This window comes from Copidosoma floridanum, unplaced genomic scaffold (genome assembly GCF_036245765.1).
Source record: "Copidosoma floridanum isolate Cflo_tuat_1 unplaced genomic scaffold, Cflo_Japanese_pri ptg000024l, whole genome shotgun sequence".
Lineage (NCBI taxonomy): Eukaryota > Metazoa > Arthropoda > Insecta > Hymenoptera > Encyrtidae > Copidosoma > Copidosoma floridanum.
Window position 1 is genome coordinate 10,181,945 of NW_028321901.1, and position 20,236 is coordinate 10,202,180.

A 20,236-nucleotide genomic window follows, 5' to 3' on the forward strand; every position below is an offset into this window, starting at 1 on the left:
CTACAACCGACTTGCACAGGAATCACACCTATATACGTAGAATCATATCATACTTTATTTTCTGGCACCGGGATCTATTTCATGAACGAGGGAAATAGTATTCACAGAAAAGACTATTCCAAAGGGTATGGCTTGTTTGCATTAGATCTTACGCCTGATCTCTCGGCGCATTTTGCAGGTTATTGAAATTTAGTAAAGAATGGTACAGTTCGAATAGAGGTACGCTTCGAGACAGCTCTCACGAAACCTGTCAGTTGCGTTTTGTATGCTAAAGTTGACATTACATTGATAATAGAGTCAAATCTTTAAGTAGTTGTAGATTTCAATTCATAAAAATTTGTACATCTGTTATTATGGACTCGTTGCAACTGCGTTGAGTTTTTTGCAATACACCCGCAGTGATGGTAAACTTATTACTCGTGGATTAGTTACCTCTTGTTTGGGTGAGACCGTGTGCTTTTATAGTTGCTACTAATAGAAGTTTTAAGCCAGGCTCGCATTGGGTAGCTATAAATGTTGATATTGAAGATCATGGAATGTACTTTGACAGATATTGTCTGTCACCCACGGTCCCCCATCATGCAGATAGACCTACAAGAAACTGTATTAATTATTATTAGAATGTACAACAGCTTCACAATATTAATTCTAGCGTTTGCGAAAATTACTGTATTGACTTTTTGTCTTTTATGTGCAACGACTATTTAAGCATGTTTTGTTCATTTTTTTAAACAGATACTTTTATTAATAATAAAGTAGCTGTAATCTTTTCTAAATATATCTAGGTGTTAGAATTTTAGAAATAATCGTATTGTAAGCAATATATATCGACGCCCCGGGCGACGACTATTCCCTGCTTCGAAGCCTGGACGAAGACTATGCCCTTTTCTGGAGTCTGGACGAAAACTATGCCCTTTTGTCTGTTCCAGACGAAAACTATGCCCTTTTAGGATCCCGGACGAAGACTATGCCCTTTTCCGGAGTTCGGACGAAGACTATGCCCTTTTCTCGCGCTCGGACGAAAACTATGCCCTTTTGGAGTCCCGGACGAAGACTATGCCCTTTTCCGGAGTTCGGACGAAGACTATGCCCTTTTCTCGCGATCGGACAAAAACTATGCCCTTTTTTCGAGTCCGGATGAAAACTATACCCGTTTTTTCTAGTCCGTGTGAAGACTATTACATTTTTTCCGAGTCTGGAGGAAGATATTGACTTTTTCTGGAGCCGGGATGAAGTACAATTCATTTAAGCTCACCGTACATTTGTTTTTGTAATTAGATATATAGTCAAATATACTTATATAGTGGTTGTTGTTTACATTTACATAAATAATTGTAAATAATAATACAAACTCAGAAATCGTTTTATAAGCATGGTAATTTGCAATTAATGAATATGAAAGACTCTTTTATGTTTTATTTTCAAATTTAATTTCTTTTGTACATTTTTGTTGATTATAATAAGTAACTAATATAATTATTGTTACTTGAAGTTAAAAAATTAATAAAATTTGTACAATTCGTGATATAATAAAATATAATATTCGTAAAAAAATTAAGAAAAAAGTAAACTTTTTTTTATTAATTAACGTTTGCAAGACATGAATATTTAGATTACAAAGTATTTTTTAACACAAGAATAAATTAGCAAGTTTAAATTAATTACAGTTATTGTTATGTACAAATAATGATTACGTGTTGTTTTTTTACAAAGACGTCTGTAGATTCACGTACATGTGAATCTCGATGTGAAAATAAAACTTATAACAAACGTTTTGACACAAGTATCGCGAAATCTTAAAATGTTTAATCGTTTTCAAAAGCTTCGTATTCGTGAGCTTCCTCCAGCGTACTAGTAGCTGTTACCCACCCACCAAAAGCATAAATCAGCAAATCTGGAGGGTTTTTTTTTGTTTAGGAAAAGTAAAACACAAGAGGGGTTAGTAATTAACATTGGGGTGTTTTTTAACTTAGTTTCCGTCTGAACTCGAAAAAAAGGGTATAGTCTTCGTCCGGGACCAAAAAAGGGCATAGTTTTCGTCCGGGGCCAAAAAAAGGGCATAGTTTTCGTCCGGGTTTGAGAAAAGTGCATAGTCTTCGCCCGGGCTCGAAAAAAAGGGTATAGTCTTCGTCCGGGACCAAAAAAAGGGCATAGTTTTCGTCCGGGACCAAAAAAAGGGCATAGTTTTCGTCCGGGTTTGAGAAAAGTGCATAGTCTTTGCCCGGGCTCGAAAAAAAGGGTATAGTCGTCGTCCGGGACCAAAAAAAGGGCATAGTTTTCGTCCGGACTAGAAAAAAAGGCATAGTCTTCGCCCGGGACGTCGAAAGGGCATAGTTTTGGTCCAGGGCCAATTAGGGAATAGTCTTCGCCCGGGGCGTCGATATAATCAAACTAGTAAGTCTAAGATTAACCATAGTACAGTACATTTTTAAAATTTAGATGCGAACTCAATTTGACAACGCAAGCTCTTAATATGTGTATATATATATATATATATATATATATATATATCACATTTTAAATTGTTTTTATTTTAAAATCCAACTCTCCGTCCACTGCTAATAGTTGTTGTACGATGAATTTCAAAAAAAAAAAATATATATTTAAACTATATTTTGAATTTTCAATAAATTAACGCTACCATCCGTACAGCAAAATATCATTAAGAAACGTAAGAAATCAGTACATTTCCTTAACCCTAACTAATTTTTGAATTTAAGCTGATGCATCTTCTGAATCCCTGTAGACTTATGAATTATGAGTAATAAAGTGTGAAATGTGTAATTATTCCATTGCTTTAAATTCTCTGACACTGCTTCCTCTACACTAGGTTTCAGTCTATTTTCAAAACCATCAGACAGAGGTTGGTCTATCAGTGAAAATGTTGTTCGACACTTATTTGATACGTCTTGTTTTTAAACATTTTTTGATACATGTCATTACGTATTGTAATTGAAAATTAGATAAATGTCTGATGTAAGATGATGTAGTAGACTATTATGGATGTCAGCGTACGTCAGATAAAGAAAAAGAGAAAAAAGAGGGTTGGAATAGTTACGTTTCAACCAAACTCAAGTTCCGGTAGTTATATTTTTGCAAGATTCAAATGATATTCCTACATCCAAAACAACATTCCACTAACTTGATACATCACTACACATCAATGTGTCAGAAGCCCTCCCCTGACCTACACCTAATTTCAAACGATTTCGAGCACAAACAACTGAAATTCAGTAACTTTTGTCTTGTAAAATTATTGAACGTAAGTATTTAAAAGTAGTACTATTAAGGTTTCCTTAAATATGAATAATCAAGTCATGCCAATGCTTAAATTAAAACTTTTTTTTATCTTTAACAATTACACTATCTGTGTACACAACACCGTTTCGTAGAAGGTACATTCATATCCATATAGTCCGCCATAGAATGTCATAAAAGCATAACTTCATAGTTAAGGAACCTAAGCACCCACTGTCCACTGGTTTCCAATTTTTTTATTAATTCTTAAAGTGAAACTTTTATAGCCTTGTATTGGAAATCTAGTGGTGAGTAAAACTGGCTGATGCAACACAAAAAGTGTCCATCCAGTTCTTGGAGGCAAGAAGAGAGCGAGGCTCAGAAGTCTCTCTCTTTTTCCTTTGCTTGTGCACAACGGTGCGCCGCTATTACTACATATATATATCCTCTCTTTATACCTACTGCTGCATGGTAAAAATCGTCACGTGGCTGTAACACAGGCTAAGCTAGGCCTCTGTTATATCTTAGATACTATTAGGTAAATAATGCCTGACATAAAAGGTCGCTTGATCTCTTCGGTATCCTCAAAAAACATTTTGAAAATTGTTCTTTTTTTTTTATTTATCCTTTTATTCTTGTATGTGTACGTAAATAAACGTGCATAAAGTATTACATATGTACAACGTGACAACCTAACCTTTAAAAACCAGAAAAAACGCTGTATCTTAAAAGTGAAGTAAAATTTGCTAAGAATAACAAGTTTGACAGGTTTTTCTACAGAGAAGCAACAAGATTGAGGCCCCTAAATAGAGAGAGGTTGGACTATGCACGAACATGACCTTAATTTTCTTGTTTTTTGACTGTATCTTAAAAAGAACGAGTGAAAAATTTTTTCTTTTGTATACCATGTTTAGAAAATAAAAATTAACCTTTATAAAATCTTTGAAAAAATTTTGTTACAAAATAACGTCTCCACATTAAACAAACAGTCGCATCTTAAAGTGGAAGCCAGGTAGGACAAAAATAATTTCATGTATAGAAAATAAGTATTAAGGTGCAATAATATGTATTACATAACGAATTTATACAAGCAATTGTAAAAATTCTTAAAATAATAAGTTATATCTTAAAAGATAAGCTAAATGTAACCTATCGTACGAGCAGTATTTCTTACTGTCCAAAGATTTGCTTTTACCTACTCACCAATTAAAATAAGTAACAACTGCGGTTGGTTTAACATTAGCTTAAAGGGCCTTTTTAATTTTAAATCCCTACAATATGAGAAAACAAATCATATAATGCTACTAGATTGGAGCAGCAAGCAAACGAGCAATGAATTTTTTACATTCGTAGATTTTGGTTGTGACAGTAGAAGGGGTGTTGATGATGTTTATTTTATACTTATTTTCAACCCCTTACTTTATTTATAAGAAATGTACGATTTCTTAACCAGGGTTCGAACTGTCGTCCGTCTGCAGTTTTCGTATCTAAGTTTTAGATCTTAGCAAACTAAGGTTTAACTATTTCTTGTTATAGTCGAATATTGTTGATGATATCCCATGGACTTGAAAAATGTTCGTTTTGTTTTATTTTAAACATTGTGAGATGCTTTATGTTTATGATAATCAAAAATTATTAAACAATTTTTACACAGGGAAACATGAGCAAAGTTTGATGCTATTAAAAGATGAAGCCCTTGCTGCTCAAAGTAATTTATCTAAGGCAGAAGTACAGTTAGAAAATTTAACGCGTGAAAGACAATTATTACGTGACTCAGAAGGACGTCTATTAAAGGAAAGAGAAGTTCTGAAACGTGAGCGTCATACTCATGCTCTATTAAAGGCTGATGTTGAAGTTATCAAGGCAAGCTTAGAACGCGTGCAGGCAGAAAGTCAGTTACGTACAGAACAGCGGTTAGATGATGCCACTCGTGAATGTGCTGCTCTAAGAAGAAGACTTCAGGAGGAACAAGATCGTTTTAGAGAAGTGTCTCTCAGTGTAGAACAGCAGTTAAGTATGATTAAAGAACAATTAACTGAAGAAAAAAATCTTACAAGAAGGATTCAAAACGAGCTTGATGCTTCAAGGTTGAAAGAGCAAGATTACCTCAAGAAAATTGAAGATTTAAATAGTCAACTTAAGCTTGCTATAGCCGCAGTAAAGCCAGTTACAGGTAATTACAGTAATTTTCATTTATTTATGTACAAAACAGTTTTTTTCAAGGCATTCATAGTTCAACTCAACATGACACTTTTGTGTTGGTACTCAAGTATGTTAGAGTTTAAATCTTGCCAAAGTCTTACAAAAGTGCCAATTAAACGTAAATAAGAAATTTTTTTCAACTGGATTTAATACTATTTATGACTCACTTTCTTCCTTGATTTTAAGACAGTAATTCTGGTACAAATGTAATGTAGAGCAGTTTTTGTTTTGGAAACTTACTAGTAAAATTATTACAAAATTGACGTTATTTAAAACGTTCAGCAACTAAAACCAGTCATGATTTTATTAAAAAACTAAGTTTCAGCTGCTCTGTCGTTTAGCCTTTGGCAAGTACAAATTGTTAAATATATTGTCTACGAGGTAGTGGATCAATAATATAACACTTGTTAACATTTAAATTAATGCATTTAATAACAGAAATAAAGATTATTTTGGATTATAAAATCTCCTCTCCTTATACTAAGAGAGACTCTACGTAAGCCCGCGTATGTGGTAACGGCCATGTTCTGTCCACCTAACTGTATCACTATACTAAGTACTATAACACGTTAGCCGGGGATTGCGACTAACGTGTATAAGTTAACTATTGTATGCTATGCAACTATTACGGTAATGTTATTTGGGAAAGGATTGGGTTATCCAGGTATTGTGTAGCGTCGATTGCAGTAACAGGTAGTGCAGTACAGCTACCAAAGTTGAATAGCCTTTTTTACTGAATTAGGAAGCACTCAATAACAATGCAACACTGAGGCACTACTATGTTACAGCTGCAGTCGGCGCTACACTAGACGAGTCATGACACAAGACACATGCGAATATTAACTGCCTATTTATTCATGTAAATAACAACCACTTGAATTACATTTAGGGAGCGGCATACCACAAAGGTGACGATCCCTGCATCATGGCTTGCTGTTACCACCGAAACCGATTATATCTTGGTGTCGTTCACCTTATAACTCGTGATAGGGGACTCGGGCTGAGTATATTGCATTAAGGTAGGGTAATTAGGGACGACTACTTTCACGCAACGCTGCGCACAGCACAAACACTAGATGCTGGGTGACCGTGTGAGGGCTTGCTCGTGTGTGTGTGGCACTAAGGGCTCGGCTTTGCGGTATGACAGTAACTCGACAGGCGAGAGTTTGCTGATGCCGCGCTGTGCTGCTCCAGTGTTAGCCTCGCAGCGAGCTCAAGTGTCTGTCCTTGTCTTGCCGTGCAGGCGCACCGTATGCTATGTGGCCCACCACACACTATCAGCCAACACAGCACCACAGATTAGCCACCATTACTATATTTTGCTCCTGGATTACCGACATACCGATAGATGCCGTTCCCAAATTCATTCCCTCGACCATGAATACACACACATCTCCAGGGTACGGGTAGGAAGTACGGAAGGAGAGTCAGACCGAGCTCTATAGTTACTCTTAATGCTGTGACCTGTGGGCCTGATACTGGGATTTCGTACACTACAGCAAGCCACATGCAGTAGAAAGAGAAAGCTACTTACGAGACTCTCGCCATTTATTGTCGGTGACAATGGTTCCGTGACGTGTTTGGATGTATTTCCAATTCACTGCGTCACAGTACATATACGTATTATCCAGCACTCATAGTGTGTATGCCCCACAATATGTTGTTAGTTACGCATCTAGTATAAATTTACTCATAATTTAACACGCCCCCTTTAAGTTCATATTACAATCTTAATTGGTGTCTCTAAAAAACTTCTTGACATTCAACATAGTTCTCAACCTTTCGAACTTATTTCTGCTTAAGACTTTAGTAAAAATATCTGCTATATTTTGTTTTAAAATAACTTTAACAATACCAATTTCGTATTTCGCACAACTTTCGTTTACAAAATGATAATAAGTCTCATTACACTTGAATTTTTTTTATATTTCTATATAAATTACCTACTAAAATGTTTTTTTCTATTTTTACAGTCACAGTTGATGCTAATACTCGAATAAGTACTTATTCTACCTAAATCTTTTACTTAAAATCTTTTACACTATGTTTTTTAAAAAAAATTCAACCGTTTTTTATTATTATAGCAAATTAAAAAGTAATCTACAAAAAAGATTTGTGTACATTATCATTTTTGTCATTTAAGATATATAAGCAACAATCATTTTCGCTTTTTTTAAAATTTAAACTTTTGAAATAAGTGTAAAAACTTTCATACCAAACTTTTGGGCTTCCTTTTAATCCATACAACGCTTTATCTAATTTGAATACCTTGTTATAGCCATTTTCATAGCCTTGTGGCTGTTTTACATAGACTTCAGATTTGATTTTATCGTTTAAAAACGCTGTTTCAACATCCATTTGTTCAATATTTAGATTATTTTGACAACAATAAAAAAATAAAACTTCTAGAGTTTGCATTCTTGCAGCTGTTAAATAAATATCATCAATTAAATCAGTTTACTGGTATCCTCTTAATATTAACCTAGCTTGAAAAATATCGTTAGCTTTTTTAGTTTAAACTCATTTTAAATCCTAATTTTTTTTTTATTTTATTTTATTTTTATTTTCAAAAATCCAAGCTTTATTCTTATTTAAATAACCTATTTTTCTATCGATCGCCTTCTTCCAATTTTTAGGTTCATCACTATTCATCACATAATTATAAGACATACAGGGTGTGTTCTGAAAGTAGTAGTACTGATTTTTTCCTACACGCGCGAACGATTGGACGGGAATTTTTGGGTTGCAGGTGATGGTGGGGGGGGGGGGACTCTATCGAAGCACTGGAATCGCGCAGCAGTCGGCTCCGAGCTCTTGCGGACTGTGCATCGTAGTTTCCCTGGACCTCTGTCAAGTGACCTCATCACGGTGCGTCATGGACCGTTTGATGGAGCAGCGCTACGCAGTGAAATTCTGCGTTAAACCCAGAAAAAGCGGCAAGGAGGCCCATACTCATCAAGGGAGCTTACGAGGATAGTGCCATGAGCAGATCAACCGCATTTGAGTGGCATAAGCTTTTTCGAGAGGGGAGAGAAGACGTCGAAGACGCCGAGCGCTCCGGATACCCTGCGACTTCTAAAAACGAATGACAATGTGGCACGAGTAAGAAATTTATTAAACAGTGCCCGTCGAATAAGTGTGAGAATGTCATCGGATGAACTGGGCATGCCTAAAACTTAAGTGCAAGAAATTGTGACTGAAAAACTAGCCATGGAAAAGATTTGTGTGAAGTTGGTGCCTCGTGTGCTCACAGACCCCCAGACTTCTTTCTCTTCCCCAAGTTCAAGACCCCGCTGAAAAGCCATCACCACGGGTCGGTGAAAGCTCTCCGAAAGGCCGTGACGCGTGTTCTGAAGGACATTCTGGAGTCAGCCTTCCAGGAAGCGTTTGCTCCGTGGAAAACTCGCTGGCAACATTGTGTTGATGGCCAAAGGGGCTACTTAAAAGATTTTTAAAGTGATGTGAATTTTATTGCGAGAAATAAATATTTTGTTCTCGACTCAGTCCTACTACTTTCAGGACACACCCTGTACGTATCTTAGATTTGGATAATTTATATAAGTAATATTACTATGCACAAAATGTTTATCCCTATATCTATCAGGCTTTCTTTTTTCTTAGTTGACCGTCTTAAAATCAAAATTTTATTTTTACCATTGGCATTTGTGTTGTAATTGCTGTTTTTATTTTCATTTAAACGTATTTGTATTATGTCGTCTTCTGATTTTAAACTAATACGATCCGTGCTATTTTTAATTATATTGAGGTATCTAATGACTTCTATTTTATTATTTATTAGAACTGTATAATTAACATTTTTACATCCTAGTAAAACTCTTAAATCTGCTTTTTTGTCCCATTTGAAATTTTTTTTTTCTCTGGTATTCTCACATAAAAACAACTTCTATAAATTATTAAATTTTGTATACAAGGCTTTTTCCCAAACATAATTTCAAACGATGTTTTATTTGTTACAGTATTAGTGATAGTTCTACTCTTTGAGTAAGCTGTTGTTTTAAGAATTTCTGGCTTAAATCTATTAGAAACCCTTGCTTCTTTTAATAAACACCTTGACATATCTATAATACCATTGTTGTATTATGACGTTCCCTGTAATTTATGTATATAAGGTTGACACGGTTTTATAGATAAGTGTTTTCCTTCTGCAAAATTACTTATATCATTATTATTGTACTCCTTGTCATTATCGTATTCTTCCTTTCATTTTTTTCTCTTTTTTTCAACTAAATTTACATAGTCATTGGAACGATTATTGAATCGATCTTTAAATTTAATGCAATAAACTTTAGCTACTTTACTACATTCATCGATAAAATTCAGAAAATGTTTTTTAACAATGAAGCTAGTAGTACTATGGGGTCCATTTATGTCAGTGTGTACAGTTTTTTTTTTTTTTTTAACTAGGTTACCGTAACAGCCTGCTAGCCTAGTCGCTGGGGCCACCCACTTACCACCTACGTGTGGGGGTGTATTGCCGCACCCATTTCCAGCCCTTTTACTGATATCATATTTAATCCATTAGCACAGTGCGAGTATCTCCGGTGAAACACCTTGCCAGTTAAGCTAACACTCTCTGCACCAATGGTGCATCGAGTCCACTCGCCACTGTGTAGCCTTTCCCCGGAGAGAGCTCCATATTTCAGGATGTCTACTCCTCGCTGGTTAAGCCGGTGCTCTCTGCCGTAGCATCAGATCCAGGCTAATTAGCATCCCCGGAAAAGCCCCATGTTTCAGGGACCAGTCTTCGCGGCGATCCCTGCCTGGTGCATCGGATCCGCTAACCCCAATACCTCCTAACATTGTTTCGCATTCATCCAGGCTCGAAGACCTGTGGGGCAAGGAAAAACCCTGGAATTACTCTGTAGGAAAATTTCACGGAAAAACCCGCCCTGAAACAGCCGGGGTTAAATTTTCGGGGAACTTTTCCCGATGAAAAGAGTTTTTTTTTTAAATCTGCATTCACCGGTAATCGAACCCACGACCCCTAGAACAGCGTTGTATCAGTAACGAACACGTTTACCACTGAGCCAACGCTGCTCCTACATCAGTATGTACAATTTCCAATGTGTCTCCTGCCCTTTTTTTTTATTTTAGAAAAGCAAATGATGCATTTTATTTTCCAAACCAATCCCACATTTAAAATAAGCAGTTTTTCATTTCCTGGGTAAACCATCAAGCATTTGTTATCACACATTGTTTTTAAATAATTAAAAGTTACGTGGCCTTATGTCCTAGGCAATTTTTTTTCTCCCGTTCACTTATTCTTTTGCATTGAATTTGACTCGTTATACATAATTTTACTTGTCATATGATGAATATCATTATTTTTCTTAGCCAACGCAATTTAAATTTTATTTTGATCAAAACTCTTTGAAATACATCCTACTGATACAGTTTTATTATCTTCATTTTTTTTACCGTGAGAGATTAAATTTTTATCCATATAGTTGACAAAAAAAACATTTTTCATGATATTTATTTTACTTTGACCATAAACATTAAACTTGTGCCTAATATTACCAACTTTTGATGTTTTTAAGGACTTGTCTCCTACTTTTATATTTATAGGCTGTTTTAACGTAACAGATTCATTAAAATGTCGATCATTATTTATAACATGATTAGAGAAGTCGCTATCGAGTAACCATTTAACCTCACTAGTATAGTTGTTTACTTCACTACGCGACTTAGTAGGTCTTTTGTCGAATTCCGCACTGAAACTACTCATATTACCATCTTCGTTTCGATGCCCTTGCTGCCAACCGCCTTCTCGGTTATGTAGACTAGAGCCTCCACTAGCTTCATAAGCTCAGCTTCGGTTGCCGCGATGTTGTCACTGTTGTTGTTGTCGTTGTTGATACCCGCCATCTCCATCTTTTTTCTTTCAGTTTTTAACTGTTTTTAGTTCCATTTTTATTTTGCTCTTTACGTACTCAACTGTTTGATCGGACTCTTAATCACATAGATTAAGTCACCAATATAGCTTAATGAACTTGGAAGCGTTTCTATCTTGTAGCTTAATTTTTCTTGTCACTTTCATGAAACGTTTTCTTAAACTTTTGAATAATATTATATTGGCACTTCTTTAAATTTTATTAGTGATGGATTTATACTTTTACTTGGATCCTCAGTTATTGATCATGCTAAAGCAACACGTGAGTATCAATAAAAAGCAACAATAACCATGGACTTGACTACCTTGTTAAATATATAGACTACGAGGTAGTAGATAAATAATATTACACTTGTAAACATTTCAATCAATATATTTATTAATAGAAATAAAGATTATTTTAGATTATAGGATGTCCTCCCCTAATACTGAGAAAGACTCTACGAAAGCCCGCGTGTGTGGTAACGGCCATGTTCTGTCTGTCTAACTGTTTCAGTATACAAAGTACACATACATATCATCCTGTACTCATAGTGTTTATCTCACATAATAGATGTCGCTAGTAACACATCTAATATAAATTTACTTATAGGGTTAGGGTTTTCAGGCGACCTTCTCGAAGCGTAACTGCCAAATTTTCCCCACCTCCTCCCAGTAATGGAAGGTCTCCCGTCCCTCTCCCCTTACTTCTTCCAAGTGCTAAGTGCCCAGAGTAGGGCCCTTTATAGGAGCCGGACGTAAAGCACCACAATATAATTAAAAAAAAATTTACCTATGTGCTAACAAAAGTATTGTATACAATTTTGAAAATTAGTTATTTAAGTAATTGTTAATGTAAAATAAATTGAGAATTTGTCAAGAGACAAATTTGTTGGTGGCCTTATTTACTAACATAGTAAAAAGTATCACAAAGTCTGTTTCAAATGCAAAAAAATTTAGTAAAAATGGAGCTTTAATAAGACATCTAAAAACTTGTTCACAACTATTTTTAAGAGTGAGACAAACAAAGTGTTAAGAATAGTTTTCTCCAGAACTATTTTCTGTAATTGGGTGTATACAAACTGTCCAAATCGCCGCACACAACTCGCCTGCGCACCGACAGACTCCAGAGTCAATTTCTCTATTCTCTCCAGCTTTTTCTCAGTTATACTCAGTTAATAGTTTGTACTTGCGTCGCTCCGTTGTATTATATTTATTTTTTTTTTTATTAGCTGACTATGACCTGAGCTGGGTAAGATCGTGCTTTTATTCGCTGCTCTATTTATTTATATTAAAAAAAAGGTTTAAAACAGGAGGGGCAACAATCTAAAGTAGTATAAATGGCTTAGTTTTTCTGTATACTATTGTATACGCATGAGACTGTGGTCAGAAAGAGAAACATAATGAACAACATGCAATGCGGACTTATAAGACATAAGAAGGCTAGAAAAGGAGAATAGACAGTTTTGTCTACGTGTTGTGAAAATATTAACCTTTAAAACCGTTAACATGGCATGCAAAATATTTTATAGTCTTCATGATCGAGATACTTTTTTTGTCATAATTTAGTGAAGGGTTGTGTAGAATCCCCATGTAGATAACTGTACACTAGTGTACGAAGATGTTTATATATTTACGCTTGTGGTGTTTCGCCCCCTGCGCGCTGTGTGGGTCAACCCCTTAAGAATTGTTTTATTTCTACGAGACTTGAAAATGTAACAACTTAAATATTCTATATTATCGGTCGTCACTTAATGAAGATCCATATCAGATTAAATGAAAAAGTAGACTTATTATGTACTGTCGATCTTCACTTTATTCGTTAAAAACGTGTTACAGCTGTTTCGATATCACAGTACCTTCGTCAGACAGATGTACATCAAGACTTAATAATATACAGCGTTCTATCAAGAACATACACGCTGCGCCGTGGTCGACAATCAGATAACAGGGGCTAAACACATACTTACATACATTCATACATTCATACGTACACACACAAATGCATACATTTCGTATATAGTCAATAACACTGGTCATTTCAAAGCTAAATTAAGTAGAGGCAAATTATTCAAATTTAACATGTCATTCAATAAGATATTAGAGTCTTTTAGTTAATTAATTTATAGTGCTTCTAGTGCATCTAATTTTAATCCCTTGTTACATGTGTGTAATATCTTAAAATTGTTATTGTAAATATGATAATATTTAAGAATGTGATTGGCATAACTAGAAGTATCTAGTTTTTTTTCGTAGGCATTTTCGTGTTCTTTGAGTCTGAACTTGGAAGCTCTACCTGTCTGTCCTCTATATTTCTTATCACAAGAACCACAACTAAGTTTGTAAATGCCTGATTTGTTTTCTTTTTCGGTCTGATCTTTATTATTTTTGATGATAGTTTGTAAAGTTTTATTTGATTTAAAAGCTATATTTATATTGTACTTCTTCAAGTGCTGTTTAATCTTTTCTGACAAATTGCCTACATAAGTAATTACATGATACGGTGCAGTTTCTCTTGCGGACTGAGGGAAAACTTTGCTTATAGCTTTCTTATACTGTATATTTTTTATTAACTTGTCGATAATGTTGAAATCATAGCCATTATTGTGAGCTATTTGTTTCATTATTTGTAATTCTTTAGTATAGTTCTCAGAGTTTAAAGGTATGGAAAGGAGTCTGTGAATATAACTATTGAATGCAGACATTTTATGCGAGTACGGATGAATAGAATTTTTATGTATTGTGGAATCTGTGTGGGTAGGTTTATGGAAAATACTGTACTCTAGTTGATCGTGAATTCTATGTATTGTTAAATCCAAAAAATTAATTTTATTGTTATTTTCTTGTTTCGTAGTCAATTCAAAATTTTTATGTTATGTATTAATATGTTTGAAAAATAGATTTAGTTGCCTTTTTGTACCAGTCCAACAACAAATAACGTCATCTACGTACCGATACCAAAAGAGCAAATTTTTACTAAGACCATGTTCCATAATTTTATTTTCTAAGTCATTTATAAAAATCTCTGCTAAGAGTGGATTTATGGGATCCCCCATTGTAAGGCCATCTCTAGCTAAAAATATTCGGTTTTGGAATTAAAAATAGTTTTATTTCAAACAGACGTCAAGAATGTGTAAAATTTCTTCTGAAAATAATTGGTTAGTAGTGGATCTACTAAGTAGATTTTTAATAATGTTTCTTACTTCTAATACTGGTACGCTTGGAAAGAGATTTTTTACATCAAATGAAACCAGAGTCGAATTTTCGGGTAGTTGTTGATTTTTTAAATTATCTATAAGTTGTATGGAATTTTGTATGCTGTAGGTGGATGTGAATTTAGTATTATATGTAATTAATTTAATTAACTTTTTGGATACTTTATACTGTATACATATACACATACATTAATTACATATAATACTAAATTCACATCCACCTATAGCATACAAAATTCCATACAACTTATAGATAATTTAAAAAATCAACAACTACCCGAAAATTCGACTCTGGTTTCATTTGATGTAAAAAATCTCTTTCCAAGCGTACCAGTATTAGAAGTAAGAAACATTATTAAAAATCTACTTAGTAACAAGTGTTACTCAGTTTGTTCTACTTCTCTTGATGAAGCTTTTAATATCCTAATAAACTTGAAATATACATCCAACATATCGTTTCGTATAACATTATCTTATATTATGGTAAATATGACATATACTTGTAATTAAAGTCTTTAGAGATAAAAATTTTATTATAAAAGCTTTTTTTTTTTGTACTAGAAAAATGTACATATGTGTATAAGAATATAAATTAAAATAGACTTGGTTAGGTACCGCGGGAGTGAATAGACGTGTGTGAGAGGGGCTCCGTGTTTTTTGGCTGATAGTGGCAATTATAGCGTGAGAAAGTACATGAGAGAGGTTTGTAAGTGCGAAGAAAGCGCGTGGGGGGCCAGAGGCGAGGAGATAGGTGAATCGGAGTTTTTTCTGCGAGTGTAATAAAGAATTTTTGTTGCGTGACTGGTGTAAGCAGGTTAGGTTGCCGAGCAAGGTAAACGAGTAGTCTGTGTGAAGGGGTGGAAGCGAGAAAGAGCGTGCGGAAATGTTAGGGAAAGGCAAAGACATTAGAGGTGAGAAAATCGTTGGCAAGCCCGGAGATGAGAAAAAGACGACCGGTACCAATCAGAACATGCGTACTAAAGGGGTAACACCAAGGCCCAAGGTGGGGGGCACAAAGGCTGTGGAGGCCAAAGCGCTGAGTAGCGGTGCAAATGCGGCCAAGCAGACCTCCATCAAGGACAGCTTCAAGAAGCAGGTAAACTTCAACGGTAAGGAGGAAGTGTTAGAGTGTGCAGGATGTGCGAGCTTAAGGGAAATGGTAAGAGGAATTAGAAGAATGTTTAAGCAAGGAGAGAGAGAAAATTGGTGATGTGTGTGCGAAAGCGAAGGTGGATTGTGAAACAGAACGTGCTAAAGCGAGAGGTTAGAGGGTTATGTGTGAAAAGGGCGTAGTTGATGTAAAAGCTGTTAAGGCAGAGTTACAGAAAAATTTGTTAAAGTTGAAACAAGAGTGGATGGATTTTAAAAAGGCGGCAGACACGAGGCCGGCAGAAGTAAAGGCAAGGCTAAATGCAGGGACAGGGCAAAGAAAAGGAGGGGAACAGGGAAGCACGGGCAGTGAGAAAGACTCGATTGCAAGTAGAAGCTGTTTCTCAGAATTGGAGGTTAATGTGGTGAAGAGAATGGTTCAATAGCAAGAAGACATAACAAGACAGGAAAATATAGTTCTCAGAGGCGTGACTCTAATAGTCCCCAGTACACCACCTAAATTTTTTTATGATTAATACATATCTGAATTTTCGTTAGCAGCTTCATTTTAAAGAGTCTACCAAACTTTCTCATTACACTTATGTCCGAAAGTGCTGCTTTTTGGCAGTAGAACGCGTAAAGTGTGTCGAATAGGTGATTTCTTCTTTTGCAACGAATACATATTCTATTTTAACACATTAGACACATAATTTACTTACAAGTTCGAAAACGTTTGTGTCCGACAAAAATTCTGCTGCGAATAGCTTGTCCACCAAATCAAAGATGTCGGATACATGATGTTTTGTTTTGCAATTAATACATGGCCTATTTTCGCACTATCGACTGCTAATTATAAATGAAATACAGTGGTCTTATTGTCCGACAATTTTTCTGCTGCGTTTTTTGTGGCCGACAACTCAAATACGTCGTGTAAGTGTGGTTTTGTTTTGTGATAAATACATATCTGATTTTGATATTTTTCAATTGTAACTGAAGCATGTATTGCGCCAATGTTTGTGTCCGACAACTTCTCTGCTGCAAAATTGTTCAAATGTAAAATGTGCTATTCCACTTAAAGTTTAAATATTTACTGTTATCGGACATATATTCGCGACCCCCACATCACAGAGACCTTATGCAATGGGGGTCGTGAATATATGCCCGTCAGTCGTACATATCCAAGTATATGTTTTGGCGCTTTCAGACATATGTACATACACAATGTAACATTCGCCTTTCCCCAGTGTATCGTTGTTGACACCTTACCAGAAACATCAGATGCTCATATGCCGTAAATATAGATGTGTACGTTTACCGATGTTTCATGGAATCAAACCTTGAGGTTATATTCAAAGCATATATTTCGAAACACACGTGTAAAGGAATATTAATTTATCCATAATTTATTAAGACTGTATTGCCGACATTACAACGATATTAAAGCTATCACTGGAAAATGATACGAATTTTCGAGTGTAAAGGAGTCTTAAAGTATTGGGAAAAAAAATACAGAAAATATCCCTAGAGTTTTATAATAATAATGTACATTAAAAATATCATATATCTAAGAACCATAAAGAATTTTCCGGAAAGTATTGAAGCGTTTGAATTATTTTGAAAGTACTTAATAATGAAATGCATAAAAAAATCACAATACTACACGTAAAATAATTCAGTGTAACATAGTGATTTTATTGAACATTTTTAAATTGTAAGTAATAAATGTTTTTTAATTTAAATACACAATAAACGAATTTCTTGTTTTTCAATGAAATGTAAGGACAAGAAATTAGAAATTCCCGCCGGAGCATTTTTGGAAAAAAGATCTACCGTCGTATGCGACGTGCGATTCTTTCTCATGAAAACATGTACCGAAGGAGATTCCTGAGAGACCGCCAAAATTCTACATATATTCATAGTACTGAATGGGCCACGTGGCTAGAAAATTGATTGTCTAGTTATATTACATTTCACGGCATGGAATGTTTTCTGTGTAATTTTTTGCGGAGTTCTTCCGATCGACCTCCGAAAAGAGAGGAAGTGAAAAGTTCTTTAAAGGAGATATGGAAGCAGTGCCAAATATTTCTTACATCACGCAAACATTTTAATCATAAGTACAATGAAGTAGAATTACCAAACAGTTGGGATGACACGATCGTCGGCTACCATTCGTCCTGCTACAAGGAGTTTAATGTCAAAAAGAAATATTTAACTTAGGAAAGGTAATATAAGTGTGTATAATGAATTCAATTAAGTATGACTACTGTTACTCACTCAGTTCAATGCCTTCATTGACATATAATATTAACGAGTCATGATTGTATCACTGTTAAATAAATTTTACGTTTTGTTACCACTTACAATTGTGTTTGCCTTTTACAGCTTCGAGTTATCCACAACGTTAACTCAGCCAATACCTGCCAGTACTCTCGATTTGTCGACCTCGTCCGCATCCTTCGCTGTTGGACATGATACTGCACCGTCAACGTCATCGTTAGTTCCGATACCAATTTTTAGCACCATCGCGGGAAAAGGTTATATCATAATAATTTTGCGTGATTTTACAGTTCCTTCGCTTTTGGGGAAGGTGAGCACCATTCGACGGTACCGGAGTCACATGACTGTCAGGCCAGAGTCTCCCTGTAAGTTATTGTTGCAAGTTACCTTTACTTACTTATATTATATTACCTTTAATTTATACGACCCACATTCTTTATAATTACGTTTGTTTCTTTTTAAACAGATCAGCTGGCGATGAGACAAACAACGATGACAACACTGACAAACCAGACGATGTCACAGATTCGGCGGTTGAGAGTTTTAACGACGATGCCAGTGCCAAAGTGTGCTTCATTTGCGACAAAGTTTGCATCACCCGTAAGAGAAGAAAATTTTACTGTCGCATCATTAAAAATAAGTCTGCATGTTTGGAAACACTTAAAAAAATACGCTACGGAATTAAACAACACAGTACTTTGAAACAAAATCCAAAAGGAAAACCAGGACGTCGATGGCACCTTAACGTACCACACTCATTGCCACTTCGAGTATCATGCAAAACAGCAAGTAGAGCGCAACTGGCCTCCAAACTCGAATTGGTCTACGAAACGTGACGCCCACAAGGAAGCCCGTGAATTCCTCACACAGTACGTCGAAGTTGAAGTTCTGCAGCGAATGCGTGTCATTTCTCTCACGCACCTCCGAAATTGTTTTACACAATTTCTGTGTGAGCTGTATGCTCAGGAGAATATCGAGTGCACGACCTTTAGCACTTCAACTGTAAAGCAACACGTAGCCGACCAATTAAAAAAATAAATAAAATTTATCGAGGTAGGACGAAAATTGTACGTGGTTTCGTCAACAATGGATGTGGAGACTATGAAAGATGAAGAAATCCGCAGTCTTATCTTTGAGCAAGAGGCTATTGAATTCGCTGTAAAATACCGTGCGAACATTCTAAAAATGAAGAAAAACGATTTACCCGATCATCTTGACAGTGAAAGTTTGGTAAAGGGTGAGTGCGATATCCCACGGTGGTTACTTTCTTTTTGGCAAGTCGTCTTAAGTGGCGTTAGTAAGAAAGCTGATAGCCGCGTGGATAGATTATCATCCTGCTTTGTACAAGATTCTATTTATTCTGTTACCCGTGGTAGGATAAAAACTAGTAAACACATTGTGCTGGGAATCGGAATAAAAAGTATTACTGGCAGTGAAAAAGCTGTCAATATTTTGAGTCGCCTGGGCTACTGCCTTAGTTACTCAAGCATTATTGAACTAGAAACCTCGGCAGCATACACTTGTGCCTCAACCCGGAATTTATGCCCATCGGAGCTGTACCCCACGTCAGTAGTATCGTCAGGAGTTGCCTGGGACAATTTCGACCGCTTCGTGGAAAGTTCTGGCAAGCAAACTGCTGGTAAAGAATCCTTACATGATACTGTGGGGATTATGTATCAAAGTACGCCAACACAAGATCAAATGCACATGATACAGAGAACTGTTGATCCCTCTCGTTTATTAAACGCTGACGTCTTCGACGTACGAAACGAGTTTGGACGGAAAAAGAGATCTTTTGAACCAGATCAGGTGGAAGATTTTCCTGCTGCAAAGCAACTTCGTCTCGATTTCTCTGAAAGTGGCTTGGAGGTACAATGCAGTCCACAGAATCTAGTTATGTACAAGCACATTCAATTTGGTTGGTTACTGTCTCATGTGCTGCGGATCGACAATACGCTCATGTGGGTGGGCTATCATGCAAAACTATTAGATGATAACAGTTGTATTCAAAAAATCGGTTATCTTACTCAAATAAATCATTCACCTACGGATCCAGCAGTTGTAAAGGAAACTCTGCCCAGAAGTTTGCGCATCGCGGAAGAATGTGGTAAAATACATTATAGCGTAACGTTTGACCTGGCTATGGCAAAAATTGCTTTACGAATACAAAGCGCAGATAATAAATTTGCAAAACTTTTTGTTTATTTGGGACCTTTTCACATCATGATGTCGTATCACAAAGCAATTGGCAAATTTATTAGCGGTAGCGGATTAACAGATGTGTTAAATGACAGCGAAATCTTAGCAAGAGGCTCTCTCAACA

The 20,236-nt window shown here is 35.7% G+C and overlaps 1 protein-coding gene across 2 annotated transcripts in view; it reads left to right on the forward strand.

Annotated features, from left to right (window-relative positions):
• Mgtor (nuclear basket protein megator) overlaps positions 1-20,236 on the forward strand; it is a 447,637-nt gene that overhangs the window by 207,600 nt on the left and 219,801 nt on the right. For both annotated transcript variants that reach the window (XM_014352167.2, XM_089595083.1), the window contains exon 7: positions 4,892-5,410. In XM_014352167.2, the coding sequence (XP_014207653.2) occupies positions 4,892-5,410 (519 nt within the window). The remainder of the gene's footprint in view (positions 1-4,891; positions 5,411-20,236) is intronic.